The sequence below is a fragment of the Aquarana catesbeiana genome, linkage group LG07 (genome assembly GCF_042186555.1).
Source record: "Aquarana catesbeiana isolate 2022-GZ linkage group LG07, ASM4218655v1, whole genome shotgun sequence".
NCBI lineage: Eukaryota > Metazoa > Chordata > Amphibia > Anura > Ranidae > Aquarana > Aquarana catesbeiana.
This window is the reverse complement of record NC_133330.1, coordinates 44,462,431-44,476,813: the sequence shown is the minus strand read 5'-3', so window position 1 is coordinate 44,476,813 and position 14,383 is coordinate 44,462,431. Positions and strand designations below refer to the sequence as shown.

Sequence of the window (14,383 nt, the reverse complement as noted above, 5' to 3'; positions counted from 1 at the left end):
CAGTTCTTTTTTTTAGGGCTCATTCACACCATACATGCATGAAAACTGATGGGAAAACCGCACAGATTTCACTTGCAGAGACATCAGTTTTCATTTGCGTTTCAGTGAACTTTTACAGCCAGTACACATATGTGCGGGCCGGCCGCAGTGCGATTTTAAAAAGAGTCCTATGCGATTTCAGTCCAGTTCAGGTGCAATTTCTAATCTCATACACTACAATTCACATTGGAATTACACCTGAACCACTGAACACAATCGCACCGGACCAGGCATTGAAATCGCACTGCAAAGCAGCCCCCACATTTGTGAACCGAGTATGAAGGTATAGGTTGGTATATATAGCTGTAGTATCAGAGCATTTCCATCAGTACCGATACTCAAGAAAAAATGCTTTGTATCGGTATTTGCTGTGAAGTGGGAGAATATGGATTCACATATGATTATCCAATTCTTAATTAGCACAATTCACCTTGAGAAGTGCACTTAATGATTCCCCACTACAGGAAATCATAAATTAAGGGTGGATTGCATCAATCAGGGTTCTATAAACTAAGGCTATTATGGCATTCTCAAGCTGGCAACTGATGGATCAAAATTCAGGTGGTTCAGCAGAGACTGGACACATTTCAATATATCTATGGCTGTTCTCTTTCGAGAGGAGCCGACCTAGTGATCAATTGGAAACAGGACCACTGGAAAATTAGTATTTGATCAGCACATGCAGCCAGTAGGGTACAGTGTTGATCAGGATATTACGGCAGCGGAGGAGTCCTGCTGTCAGGATACAATAGTGCTGTGTGGTTGGGGGATCTGTTCTTTTTTTTTTGATCAGCCTGCTAGGTGATGATCGAAATAGTACCACCATTGTATGGTTAGCTTTACCTATCTGACTCCTGTAGGGGATGGTCAACACTCTGAGCCAATTTAGGGCTCTAAGTCATTGTGCAGTACAGTGCTAGGACAAGGTCCTAAGGCAAAAATGGGTTGCTGGTCCTAATCCTTTGGCTCCGCCCTGCTGAAGCACCCAAAGCAGCCACCTCTTCTGCCGAATTGTTGGCCCTGCCCTGACTGTGAAAATTCCTTGGGAGGACAGCAGAATGATAACTCGGAGCACTGCTGCTCCTTCACTGTCCAATCAGAAGGCTAGAGGCCAGGCTGTGACCAAGCTATATTGTTTAACTGCAAAGCAGAAAACCGAGATCAACAATTTACACCATTTGGCAGGGGCTGCCTATATCACAAGTTTGGTGGAAGCGAATTACAAATTATTTGGTAAATAAACAAATTCAGTAAGTGTACAGTATCTCTATCTCAGCATCTCTAAGATAACCTCTTACTCTGGGCAACAATGACCATTTTCTCTTCCAACCAAGAAGCCCATGAGAGAGAGATAGAGGGAGAGCGAGAGCGCACGAGAGAGAGATAGAGGGAGAGCGAGAGCGCACGAGAGAGAGATAGAGGGAGAGCGAGAGCGCACGAGAGAGAGATAGAGGGAGAGCGAGAGCGCACGAGAGAGAGAGATAGAGCGAGAGCGCACTAGAGGGAGAGCGAGAGCGCACGAGAGGGAGAGAGAGAGAGAGAGAGAGTGTGTGTGTGTGTGTGTCCTCCAAGGCCACTATGCTGTTCAAAATGAAAAAAGGTACCCATACAAATAAAGAATTCAAGATAGAGGGAGAGTGAGAGCGCACGAGAGAGAGAGAGAGAGAAAAAGACACACAGACAGAGAGAGAGGCTCAGAAGAGAGACAGAGAGAGACACACACAGACAGAGAGAGAGAGAGACCCAGAGAGAGACACAGACAGAGAGAGACCCAGAGAGAGATACTCAGAGAGAGAGACACAGACAGAGAGAGAGAGAGAGAGACACACACAGAGACCCAGAGAGAGAGAGAGACACAGACAGACAGAGACCCAGAGAGAGAGAGACAGACAGACAGAATCCTCCAAGGCCACTCCACTCTTCAAAATGAAAAAAAAAGGCACCCATACAAATAAAGAATTCAAGATTGTTTTCAGGATGCAATGTGCCACATGCTGAGAACTAAAAAATATCTGCCCAAAACTAGTCAAAGGTTGAATTTTATTATGGTTGCCTAGGAGTGTGGCTTTTTGTGGTTTACCTATAGACCTCCCTAGATTTGGCAGAAACCCCCCTAAATAACGCAGCCCCTCAGCTTGATCACCACACTTTTGCTACAACGTTCTATCAGGATAAACATTCATCTCTTCTTACCAGAGGAGCAAGACGGTACGCGGACACTGGGAGATGAGGGGACTTGCATAGTAGCATAGCACAGGCTCCTCTGTGAACCCCGCTCAGATTCCACCATTCCTTGCAGTCCATGGGTTTGGTCATTCTGGCCTGAAGCTCGGTTATACCAGCCCCTCAAGTGCTCGGCCACAATAGCCTTATGAATGTTCTTGGTGATCTGCTCAGTGGTCTTTGCTGCCGGCTTTTTCCTGGGGAGCCTTAGCGTTGCATATGGGTTTTGAGGCACAAATTGGTCCCCATCATACCTTGCGTCCCTGTAATGATCATACCCGTAATGTGCAGAAGATCTATAAGAAGGATTAACGCTGTACTGTCCCTCTGTATCATTTTCATAAACATATCCCCCATTGTAATAGGGATCGCTATCCAGGTATGCACAATACCCCGTAATATAGTAGCTCGATGATGGCTGGTTCTGGGCTATTTTGTAAACACTGTTGCGAGTGTCCCTGTTTGCCAAATTTGGCATGCTACCCGTGTTGGCCGTTGAGAAGTTCTGCTTTTTGTGGCGCCTCCTATCTCGGGAGCGGTTGTCCAGCGTCTGAGCTGTGTAGCAGTGGTTCTGTTTCGGAGGAGTGCTGTAGTACTCAGAGCTAGACTGGCTGGTGTAAGAGGACCCATCATCTAGGATTTCTGTACTGCTGCTTCGCTGGCTTGTGGTAAGCAAAAATGTGGCGCTTCCATCAATGGAATCAATCAGGGGCGTATGTGACTCCAGACTGCCGCGGCGCTGCCTGCTTTCGTAGCTTAAACCTTCATTTCTAAAGAAAGCAGAAAACAATCAGGTAAAACACAGTTGGCTGATCTCACTTTTCCTGCACAATGAACAGCAGGTGGTTAGCACTGAACCATTTTGTGTTTTATTTACTCTAAACCAACAATTCTTAACCAGGATTCCAAGAACAGCAACCAAACGTGTGAACAGACCTCCAAGCCCTACACCTTGCAAAATTAACTCCTAAAAAAAAACTCCTTAAAAAGTGGTAACAAGTCCAGAGCCCATAGTAGAAAAAAAATTAGACACAATTACTGTGTAAATATGTACTAAAAGAAAATATCTACTAAAAGAAAAGAGGGGAAAAAATGTATCTTACTCTTATGCAGCTAACATTTAACAAACATATTTTAAAAAAAAAGAAAAGAAAAATTTTAAAGACTCAAAACATGGGTTAAAAACAACGGCATACCTATTAAAACCCAAATAACTCCCAAAAATGATTTTCAAAAATGTTACTCTATAGCAGTGGTCTGCAGCAGTTGCCTTTATCCGGTCCTTGGGGCACTCTTCCTCCCACTAATATAGGACATTATTCTGCCAACTTACAACAATGGGGCACCATTTCTCCCACTGACATCAACAATGGGACACCATTTCTCCCACTGACAACAATGGAGCACTATTCCTCCCAATCATATCAACAATGGGGCACTATTCCTCCCAATGATACCAACGATGGGGCACTATTCCTAACACTGACATCAATGATGGGGCACTATTCCTAACACTGACATCAATGATGGGGCACTATTCCTCCCAAAGATACCAACAATGGGGCACTATTTCTCCCCTAATACCAAATGTGGTGGTTTACTCCCACCGATGCCAGGAAAAGTTCCACTCCCGCTGGACACAGCCTGGCCCCTGTAAAGTCTGAAGGACAATAAATTGGCCCTTTATTTGGAAAGTTTGGAGTCCCCCGATATATAGTTTTCTACAGTAAGCATAGTTAATACATCCTTACTATTCATACATTATATATGTTTGGTACAAGTTTTTTGATACTTTGGTTTATATTGTAGGATGTACCTATATAATTTTTTTAAGTTCTTGTTGGGGTTTTTAATAGGTATACCATTGTTTTAAACTTACAATTTTCTATTTTTGTGATAAAAAATATGTTTGTTAAATATTAGCTGCATAAAAGAGTCAGATAATTATTTATAAAAGAAAAGAGATAAAAAATGTATTTGAACTTCCATGGAAGCCCTATGAAATTAGAAACTTTTTACAGTAGAGGTGTCAACCAGGATTCTGTGGAACCGTAGGGTTCCTCCAAATGTTGCCATGGGTTCCTTGAGCTCTGGCGGTTTGACCTCCAAATTATGGTACTTAGTTCTGGGTCCATTGGCACTTGGCAAAGCCACTGGCATGACCTGAAGCTTCTTTTCTAGCTGTCTGCAAGTGTGGCATTCTGATCACCATTGTAAGGGATGCGTTCTTCCGTCTGACCATCAATCTATGGGGCATTGACCCCTGATGTATTCATTTTAGTAAGGTTTCCCTGAGACCCAAAAATTATTTCATAAGTTCCTCAGGCGTAAAACCAGAAAGCCACTTGCAAATTATTCTAGTTGGTTTAAGGCAGTGGTCTCCAAAAGGATGTCCCTTTGTTTAAATTTTTCCGGCCCTTGGGGCATTATTCCCCCCCCCACGGTGAGCAACAGTGGGGCATAGTGCCTTCCACCAACACTGACAATGGGGTGCTATCCCTCCCACTGACACCAATGATGGGGCATTATTCCTCTCATTGACACCAGTGATGGTGCACTATTCCTCCCATTGATACCAACAATGGATCACTATTACGAAAAAATACAATAAATAATTAAATAAAATTTAGATTCTGTAGATTGTTGGCCTAAGCCAAGTACCAGACGTCAGCATTTTCTGAATTATGAATGTTCCTTTGATACAGGGCCAATATTGGAATACAGCTGGGGTGGACCAAGCTGCACTAACATTCCTGCCTTGCAGTGCTGGAGAGATACACATCCTGAACTTACTGGAGGTGGTTGCTGCTGTAGGCGTTTCGTGTTAGTACAGGCGTTGAAGGTATACTCCTTCCCCCGTGAGGCTTCCGCTCAGCTGTCTTGTAGGGGCTGCTGTGCGTTGATGTAGGCTCTCTGTGACTATATATGGGAACAAAAAAATGAACACAATATAATATACATTGTAACACAATATAAATAATAATTAAAAAAATTAGGGGTGCAAAAAAATGACGCTGCACTCACAGAATCTAGAAGTGGAAGCCATATGCAATGCTGTACATTTTACACGGACTGGAACAGGTATTAGAAAACAAGCTGTGTAAGGCTGGGTTCACACATGCTGCGGCCACGGCTCCCAGCAGGAGGTCCGTGCGTCCCTGTTCATATTCAGGTGCGAATCCGGTCCGAATTTTTGCCTGAATTCCCACCTGAATCGGAACCAAAGACACACAGGACCTTTTCCAAATGCGGACCGCGGCTGTCCTGGGTAAACCCGCATCCAAATCACATAAGTGTGAACCCGGTCTTAAGGAAATGTCTTTGAGATTACTGCTGTGCCCTGGAGGTGAAGATTAGTTCTGCTATCCAAGGGTGACTGGGACTGTTTTTCATACAAATGGACCACAATGCAAATGATAAACGATTCCAGTCCCTGAAAGGACTACTTATCTGATCAGGTGATATCTATCACAATGATTTAAAAGAAGCCTGTACAGCAGGGATATGCAATTAGCGGACCTCCAGCTGTTGCAAAACTACAAGTCCCATCATGCCTCTGCCTCTGGGTGTCATGCTTGTGGCTGTCAGAGTCTTGCTTTGCCTCATGGGACTTGTAGTTCTGCAAAAGCTGGAGGTCCGCCAATTGCATATCCCTGCTGTACAGAATATGTAGGCTGCCATTGCTAAACTTTCCTTTTGTTGCCAGTGACCTGGGACAAGCATGCATGTGAGGAAAGCCTGACGTTGCTCTGACATTCTAATCTGCATGTTTTTTCTGAGCCAGTGACTTAAAGTATTAAAGCTGTAGAAAGCCAGGCAACTAGCATTTTCAGGCCATCAATGGCAACCTAAACATTACAGAGAAGGGCCTTTGCTCTCTGTGTGGAAGTAGTAGTCTCTCTGCAGAGGTCTGGCATGCCCCTAGCCGAGTCTAGACTTATAGTTCTGCAAACAGCAAATCTCAAGCAGAGAGACCACTGCTTCCACGCAGAGGGCAAAAGTTCTCTGCAGCATGCAGGCAGGGAACAGACTTTTCTACTCAGGTTGTGGCTGCTTTTTAAAGAAAATAAACTGTAAGGCTGGGCTCACATATATGCAAATTGGAGGGGTTTGAACTGCATCCAATTCGCATGACATGGGAACCAGCAGCCTTCTCTATGGAGCCGATTCACATATCTGCAGGCCGTGAGTCCCATGCGTTTTTCAGTCCAGTTCAGATGCGATTTCAAGTAAAAATTTGCACCTGAACTGTAAACAAAACCACACCGGACTCCTTAAAAAAACTGCGGCCAGACATATGTGAACTGAGCCTTAGACTTTTCACACTCTGTTTTGATGCATTTGGAGTATAATAAGGGGATTTAAAATTAATGTCCAGTTAGACTATAACATTATTGGAAAAATGTCCAGCACAAGTGCTGTACATCAACTTATGGATCAGGTACGCCAACAGGCCTGATTTCAACTTTCAACTGGCATTCAGAACTTTAGTACAGAGCCAGATTTCAGGCAACTGTACTTTTTTGAATGTGATGTAAAATAAGTTTATGGCTTTTGACAGAATACATAAGTCAATAAAAATGCATAAGTAATATATTTGCTTGGCATTTAATATGGAATCAGGGGAAACTCAAATAAGCTACCTAAAGGTCTGACTACGGAATGGTAACTGATTTATGGAAAGATTGATGAAAAAGGTTTGTTTCCTTTCGTCTTAATGACCTGTACTGTATTTATCTTCACAGTACCACCGATAAACCACAGGGTATAATTTATGACATAGAGGAATACTGCATACTACGCACACTTATAGCATGCATTATATAATGTCTACACGGCTTCTCCTTTCATTACACACGTGGCTGAATTGATTAACCTTCCCATCATTGCAAACACAGAACAAACCTCCCTTGGTTGCAGGGGTTCTGTTTCCTCCTCAAGCTCTGATTAATGTTATGCCTAAAACAAAAGCTGAACTGGTTGTTGCAGAACTAGTGCCCCAGCAGACACAGACAAAGGACTTATCTAGAACATACCAGCCAGATGCAGGTAAGTGCTGATTTAATCTGCTCTCTCCAAATCAACCGAGTTGTTGAAGTTTTAGATTTCCCTTAATTTGTACGAAAAAGGTATAACACATAGGAAATAAGCTTACTCCAGAAACAAAAATGCTGCAGGCTCCCTTGTGGGTGTCAAACGGAAAGGCAAATTTGAGCCAAAGAGCTGATTGAAACACATGTATAGGCATGGCTTTACAATGTAATGCAATGTGCAGCCTACCCTATGCAGAACTGGAGTATCAAGTATGGGTGAATGCTGGTGAATTGCTTACTTGGATCTTAGGTGTCTCAGGCTTCAGCTTGTATAAGAGTAATGGGTGCAGCAAGGTTCTGTGAAGTTCTCCGCAAACTTCAAGCAGCTTTGTTGAAATATTTAAAGCACCAATTTCAGTTTGTGGAGCTTGAACGCAGATCTTAATGGGAGTTCTGACTGTCCCTTTAAACAAGCAGGCTCCAGTAAGCTTCAACAATACATTTTTCAAAGACTGTTGTATCCTGGAGCCCATCCATTCTCAACCAGAGTTAGATGCATTGCTAGGGTTCCTTCAGAGGTTGCTAGAGGTGGGTTCCTTGAGCTGCAGCTGACTGACCTCCCATCTGATGGTGCCTGTAAAGTTCTGGGTTCAACACCACTCGACAGAGCCAGCAACAAGACAACAATGATCATTTTGCTGCTTTGTAGAAGTGGCATTCTGAGGAGGAGGAGGTATTATTCCCCCTGGCCACCAATGTAAGGGTCATGCTTCCCACTAACCCCCATATTAAGGGGTATTCTTCCCACTGACCACCAATGTAAGGGGCATTTTTTCCACTAACCACCAATGTAAGGGGCATTCTTTCCACTGACCCCCATTGTAAGGGGCATGTTCTTCCCACTGACCCCCCCCCCAATGTAAAGGGCATTCTCCCCACTGACCCCCAATGTAAGGGGCATTCTCCCCACTGACCCCCAATGTAAGGGGCATTCTCCCCACTGACCCCCAATGTAAGGGGCATTCTCCCCACTGACCCCCAATGTAAGGGGCATTCTCCCCACTGACCCCCAATGTAAGGGGCATTCTTCCCACTGACCCCCAATGTAAAAAGCATTCTCCCCACTGACCCCAATGTAAAAAGCATTCTCCCCACTGACCCCAATGTAAGAAGCATTCTTCCCACTAACCCCCATTGAGTGTTGGGGGGATACCACAATGTTTACTGCTTGTTTTATTTTCTGTCATTATTCTTCATGTAATTTCAAGATTGCCAAACTCTGAGGAAGAGGGCACTACTCCAAATGCGTATGCCAGCTATGCTTCCGTGGTGGCATTTTACCAAGCCTAAGAGCACGCATGGTGGATCGAGCAATTGTGATACTGATGTTACTCTGATGGACACAGTAGACTTATTTTGGTTTGGTGTACCCTCTCTTTCTTGTGCTTCTTGTAGTGTCAAATATACTAGGTATGCCATATTTACTTTTGAATATCAAACATGGTACAGTTTAGTGGCCACTCTAATGCACAACCAAATGTAAGTATAATGTTTTTTTAGCAGGGGTTCCTCTGGGGTAAAAAAAGTTGAGAAAGACTGCCTTATGATCTCCAGTGTTAAGATCTCAACTCTACCAACCTGCCTTGGCCACCAGAGGAGGACCGACTCTATAAAAGGCCAATATCCTACAAACCAGAAAACTGTGAAAACATTTGCAGAAAACAAAGTGCAACAGCAGTTGTATCCCATATCAAAATAGAACATAGGCTCTTTGTTTACCTTGACATCCTCATATCAGAGAACTGCTCGTTGAGGGAAGACTTTCTAGACAGGCTTCTGTCTCCAAGGGATTTTGGAGGTCGAATTTTAGGAGAATTCTGTAGGGAACAGGACCTCTGCCCTTGCAGATAAAGAGCTTCATCTGTAATTGAGAAAGTACAGTGAAGTCCAAGTTTAACAGATTCCTAACAAACATGCACATTGCTGACCCACAAGGCAAAGCCATCTGGAACTCCACTACATAGAAGTAGCCAGCAGAGGGCACTGCAAACCGTAGATATCTTTCCGATAGACAAATATTTGCGTTTCACCGTTCTGTATATGAGCTCAACATTTCCAGAAAATGACAAAACCTTGAGGGACAGTTTTTCTTTATAGTGTAAGTAGTCAGGCGATACTTACCATCATCAAATGTGGTTGTATCAGATAGGGAACTGCTTTCTGACGGGATGATATCATCTAGAAAGTTTGTGAAAAAAAGTTTAGTGAGTGGGGCAAGAGGACAAAATGGTCAGTGGATATATTCATAAAAGCTATACAGTATACTATTACATAAAAAAGGGTATACAGTACACTGCTACTGGAATAACGTCTATAAAGCACTGCTACACCAATAGAAGTTATGTTGTAGCCCCGTCATTAGGATGGCACCATACCTTGTATAAGCAGAGAGGCCCTCTTGGTCGGGTCCTTTCCGCTCTTCACTCTGTACTCATTGATTGAACTCTCTATGTCCTGTAACCTTTTAATGGAGTCGCTGTAGTCCTGCTTCCTTTTCCTTTTGGCGTTCTTGCTCAGGTCAGGCTCCATCAGAAGTTTCTTTGTAGCTTCTACCATTTGCTGCTGGATGAGAAATTTGTGCTCCAGATTCTTTAAATCGGAATCCTAAACAAATAAAAAAAAAAATTAAGACCCTGGATAAAACAGACAGAAGAAGGAAATACTGCAATGTGCAGGATGAAGGATGAAGAAGTGGACACACGGGAAATGTCACTGTGTCACTTCCTGCCTGCAATAGACATCATGATGCAAACCAGCCGGATTTATTATCTTTACTTCCATGGGGAAAACCTTTTACAATTTTAAAGCGGATTTCCAGACAAACCACTAAATACACAGGCAGTCGTTTAACCATCCCAAAAGGGATGTGCATTCCTATGCTTCCAGTCCTGAGGTTTACACGGCTCTGCCACCCAGAACAGCCTGGTCTGCAGGGGAAGAGGCCAGGTGTTTTTTCTGCTGCAGGTCTGTAATTTTTTCAGGTCTCCTCCCCACCCCAGTCCGTGATTGTACAGTGAAAGGAGAAGCAGCACATGGATGAGCTCATCTCGCTGTCACTCTGCTCTTTCCCCAAGCAGCATGCCCCTTACACTGCAGAACATTTAAATTGCTCCTTGTGCTGTCTCTCCTTTGCCCAGTCTGAGCTCTTCTATACAGGGACTGCAAAACTCCAATACCAAGTCAAAATTCAGATACTTACATTCCTTGCATTAAAAAATCAATTTAAGGATGTATTAACGAGTACAGAGCTACATTAATGGTTTTTCTACCTGGCCCAAAGTTTATCTTTAAGAATCAATTTGCATCTATTACGCCTTTCTCAGTTTCAGTTACTATTTCTAACAGACAGCGAGAGATTTCCTGACATTATGGGGTTGATTTACTAAAGGCAAATAGTCCGTGCAGTTGCTCTAGATCTGAGGGGAACATGCAAGAAAAATTAAAAATAAAACAGCATTTTTTGCTTGCACATGATTGGATGATAGAATTTAGCAGAGCTTCCCCTCTGACCTAGAGCAACTGCACTTGCAGTGCACAGTATATTTTTTATCAACCTCTATGTAGTCTTCTCCTCTACGCATTGTCCAACTGCTGCTAATAGTTGACAGGAGCCTCATGCAGAATTAGAGCAGCAGTGTGTTACATTCTGTAGATATACAAAGCAACATCGAGAGAAAAGATTGATCGCACACTTGAAACCAAAAGATGCTGTAGAAATGTCTTTATTGTCATGATGATGATGATCAGTTGACGCGTTTCACACGAAAAGAACCGTGCTTGTTCCCAAACACGGTTCTTTTCGCGTGAAACGCGTCAACTGATCATCATTGCAATTTTGTCTGGCTCATGACAATAAAGAAATTTCTACAGCAAGCGTGCGATCAATCTTTTCTTCTCTTCTTGATATTGCCTACGGTGATGAGGCGGGATTAGCACCTTGAATCGGGTGTGTCCATTTTTTGCCTGAAGCGTTGTGTGTGCGCCTTTGTTCTGTTTCCTGACTATACAAAGCAACAGCTATAGCGGTTTCTAAATACAGGAAAAGAGATCATTTGTATACATCTACCTCTTCATTAAGAAGAATGTCATCCAGTTTAAACGCCGTGCCCATTCTCCTCCGTACATTAGGTGGCTTTTCACCGGGAATCAGCGGATATTCTGATGGCAGTTTCCCAGTCAGTTCCTTAAAGAACAATAAATAAAATAATTTTACTTCTACAAAACTTTATCAGCTTCTTTTTTTTCCTATACGGGCTTGCTCACTCCAGAATGCCTGCGTTTTGATGTGAGTGTTAAATGCAGCGCATTGCATTTTTGAAAAGTGTAAGTTTAAATTGACTTGCGCCGCAAACTACAGGTCAATGAACAACAAATGCAGCTAGGTCTTCTAAAAATGTAAACCTGCTCTATTATTAATAATAAACAGGATTTATATTTATATAGAACCAAAAGTTTGTGCAGCACTTTACGTTATTGTTAAAATACAATAGATTTTCTAAAGTTCCGGTGCAGTGTACAGCCGCCAGTCTGTACAAATCAATGGTAGGTGGCTGGTGTGTGTGTGTAATTTTATATATATATATATACATATACATATACATACATATACACACACACACACATATAGATTATATACATACATACATACATACACACACACACTGTAATGCGATAACAATTGGATAAATATCGCCCTCCCTGGTGTACTGCAAGGTTAGTGTTGGAGCCTACGCAAAATGGATGCCGTAATGCTCTTATCATTAAAGGATAAATTCACCTTTAAAAAAATAATTTAATAAATGCACATTTTTTGCAGGTAGAAAAAATGTGCATTTTTTTTTTCTTTTTAAAGGAGCTTGCAGAGCATTGCACCCATGATCAGCAGGAAGAATCTCAGGCTCCTGCAGAGTCTCAGAATAGCGATCTGCCCATACCTTGTACAGGCAAGCAGTTACTGGAGAGCAGGAAGCTCAATTAAACTACCAGAGCGCTCACCAGCGTACTCGTAGTTCATTAACAACAACAACCCATCAGCCACCATGGTTGATGGTACTTGTAGTCTATCCATTCACAGGAAACGAAATGAATGATGCAGCTGCACGAGCGGACCCTGTACGGCCAAGTGGTTTTCAAATTGTGACAACGGGTGCGGGGAGAAGAACTTTTGCCCGCTGTCACAGGGAGGGGGGAGAGGGTGCAGATGCTGGAACATGTTACATGTTCCACTCTAAATGGGTGGAACATGTAACATGTTCCAAAAGGTGAACTTATCCTTTAGCATGGTTCAGATAAACGTATACACACACACACACACACACACACACACACACATTACTTACCGCCTCCCGCATACATATTTTCTTCAGCTCGTCAATTTTTTTCAGCAGCACTTCCTGCAAATCTTTCTCTTTCCTCTTTAACTCTTGGATTTTCTCTGCTTTTTGCTCCTCGCTGACTTCTGAGTCTATGGAACCTGCAACATAAAACAACTGGTCAAGACTCGCAACATCCCCAATGAGTCACATGACTTCATCCCACAATGGCAGCCTGCACTGGTTTAGCCATAAGGTACATCAAACTATGGCTGTCTGCACCAATTTTTAGGCTGCTGCAATGTTGCAGTTAAATAGTAAAAGTTTATTAGCTTTAACACTACAAGGGGTTTCGGTTAGGTACAGTAGGTGTGTATCACTATGTAGCAGCCATTCTCAACTAGGGTTCCTCCAGGGTTGGCTAGGGGTTCCTTAAACTTTGGCTAACTGACCTCCCGTCTGATGGTGCCTGCATAGTTCCAGGTCCAATACCACTTAGCAGAACAAGCAGCATGACTAAGGGAGTCATTCTAGCCACCCCTTTAAGGGCGGCATTCTTTCCAATTCCCACCACCAATGTAAGGGACATTTTCCTGATGCACCCCCAATGGACTAATCTTACCAGGGGTTACCGGAGATCGGAAAATTATTTCAAGAGTTCCTCTGGGGTAAAAAAATGGTTGAAGAATGCTGCTGTATAGTATATATGCATGGTATAATAAAGTACATTTTGCATAGTACATACTTTCATATGTGACAATGGTAAGGTGGGTCATTTGATAATGATGTGTATTAGGTCCTGTATTGAGAGGCAAAAGTTGGCCATACACTTAAAGATCTTTTAAGAAATCTTAACTTATTCCTCCGTGCACACTAAACAGCATGGACAGACCAAATTTCACTGTCAGCTGTTGTATTCTGACAGCCAGATCCAGCAGCTGTCAGAATACCTGAACAGTGCTTACATCTGATTGGATGCAGGCACTGTTGGGATGACAGTTTTCCACTTAGCTCCTCTCACAAAAGTGGATTGTTCAATCCACTTTTGTCCAACCAGGGCACATACAGCTCAGATTTCTGCGGATTCAGCATGAATTGGCCAAAATTTGAGCCATGCATGGCAGACTCTAGTAAAGCAACCAGATGTGATCCTTGAGAAGGTACATGGGTGGGGTGCCAATAGATAAGCAAGAGAAAGGGGAGGCAAGCAAGGGGTGGTTGGGGAGAGATAGGTAATGCCTAGGTGGGGGACAGGTCGTGAATTCGGCATCCCACTCAGAGATCTTAAACCCATGCAGTGCCCAATGAGATGATCCAGACAGCGGTGTCTCGTTATTACCTGAAGAGATTAAACTCCCGCTGCTGGCCATGATCAATGGGTTTTTCCCATCCACCATTTTGGAAATTCGGCTTGTGCTGTTTTCTGTCAGGTCCATAGCAAGTTCGTCTAGACTGCGTGCGGTTGGAATTTTCGCCTGCAGAAGATGGATAATGACTATAAATGACAACAAAACACAGCAATATAATAAGAGCCTAGAACTAATACTGTCCTCTGCCGCACATCAATAAATAGACCGGGGCCGGCCCTGCAACCCTAAACGCTTTATGGAACCAGCCAATTAGGCTCTACTAGTGTCAGCGATTGCGTTATAATACACAGCTAAATGGAATTTAAAAGATAAATTACTAAATCAATTAGCATCATCCTCCCTGTAA

General features: G+C 43.1%; 1 protein-coding gene across 5 annotated transcripts in view; it reads right to left on the bottom strand.

The window, feature by feature from the left end:
* Positions 1–14,383, bottom strand: part of FRMD4B (FERM domain containing 4B) — a 332,830-nt gene that overhangs the window by 6,006 nt on the left and 312,441 nt on the right. For all 5 annotated transcript variants that reach the window (XM_073592115.1, XM_073592114.1, XM_073592117.1 and 2 more), the window contains 8 exons: positions 14,007–14,142; positions 12,695–12,828; positions 11,422–11,538; positions 9,731–9,959; positions 9,477–9,533; positions 9,075–9,216; positions 5,056–5,181; positions 2,233–3,032 (listed from right to left, as the gene is read on the bottom strand). In XM_073592115.1, the coding sequence (XP_073448216.1) occupies positions 2,233–3,032; positions 5,056–5,181; positions 9,075–9,216; positions 9,477–9,533; positions 9,731–9,959; positions 11,422–11,538; positions 12,695–12,828; positions 14,007–14,142 (1,741 nt within the window). The remainder of the gene's footprint in view (positions 1–2,232; positions 3,033–5,055; positions 5,182–9,074; positions 9,217–9,476; positions 9,534–9,730; positions 9,960–11,421; positions 11,539–12,694; positions 12,829–14,006; positions 14,143–14,383) is intronic.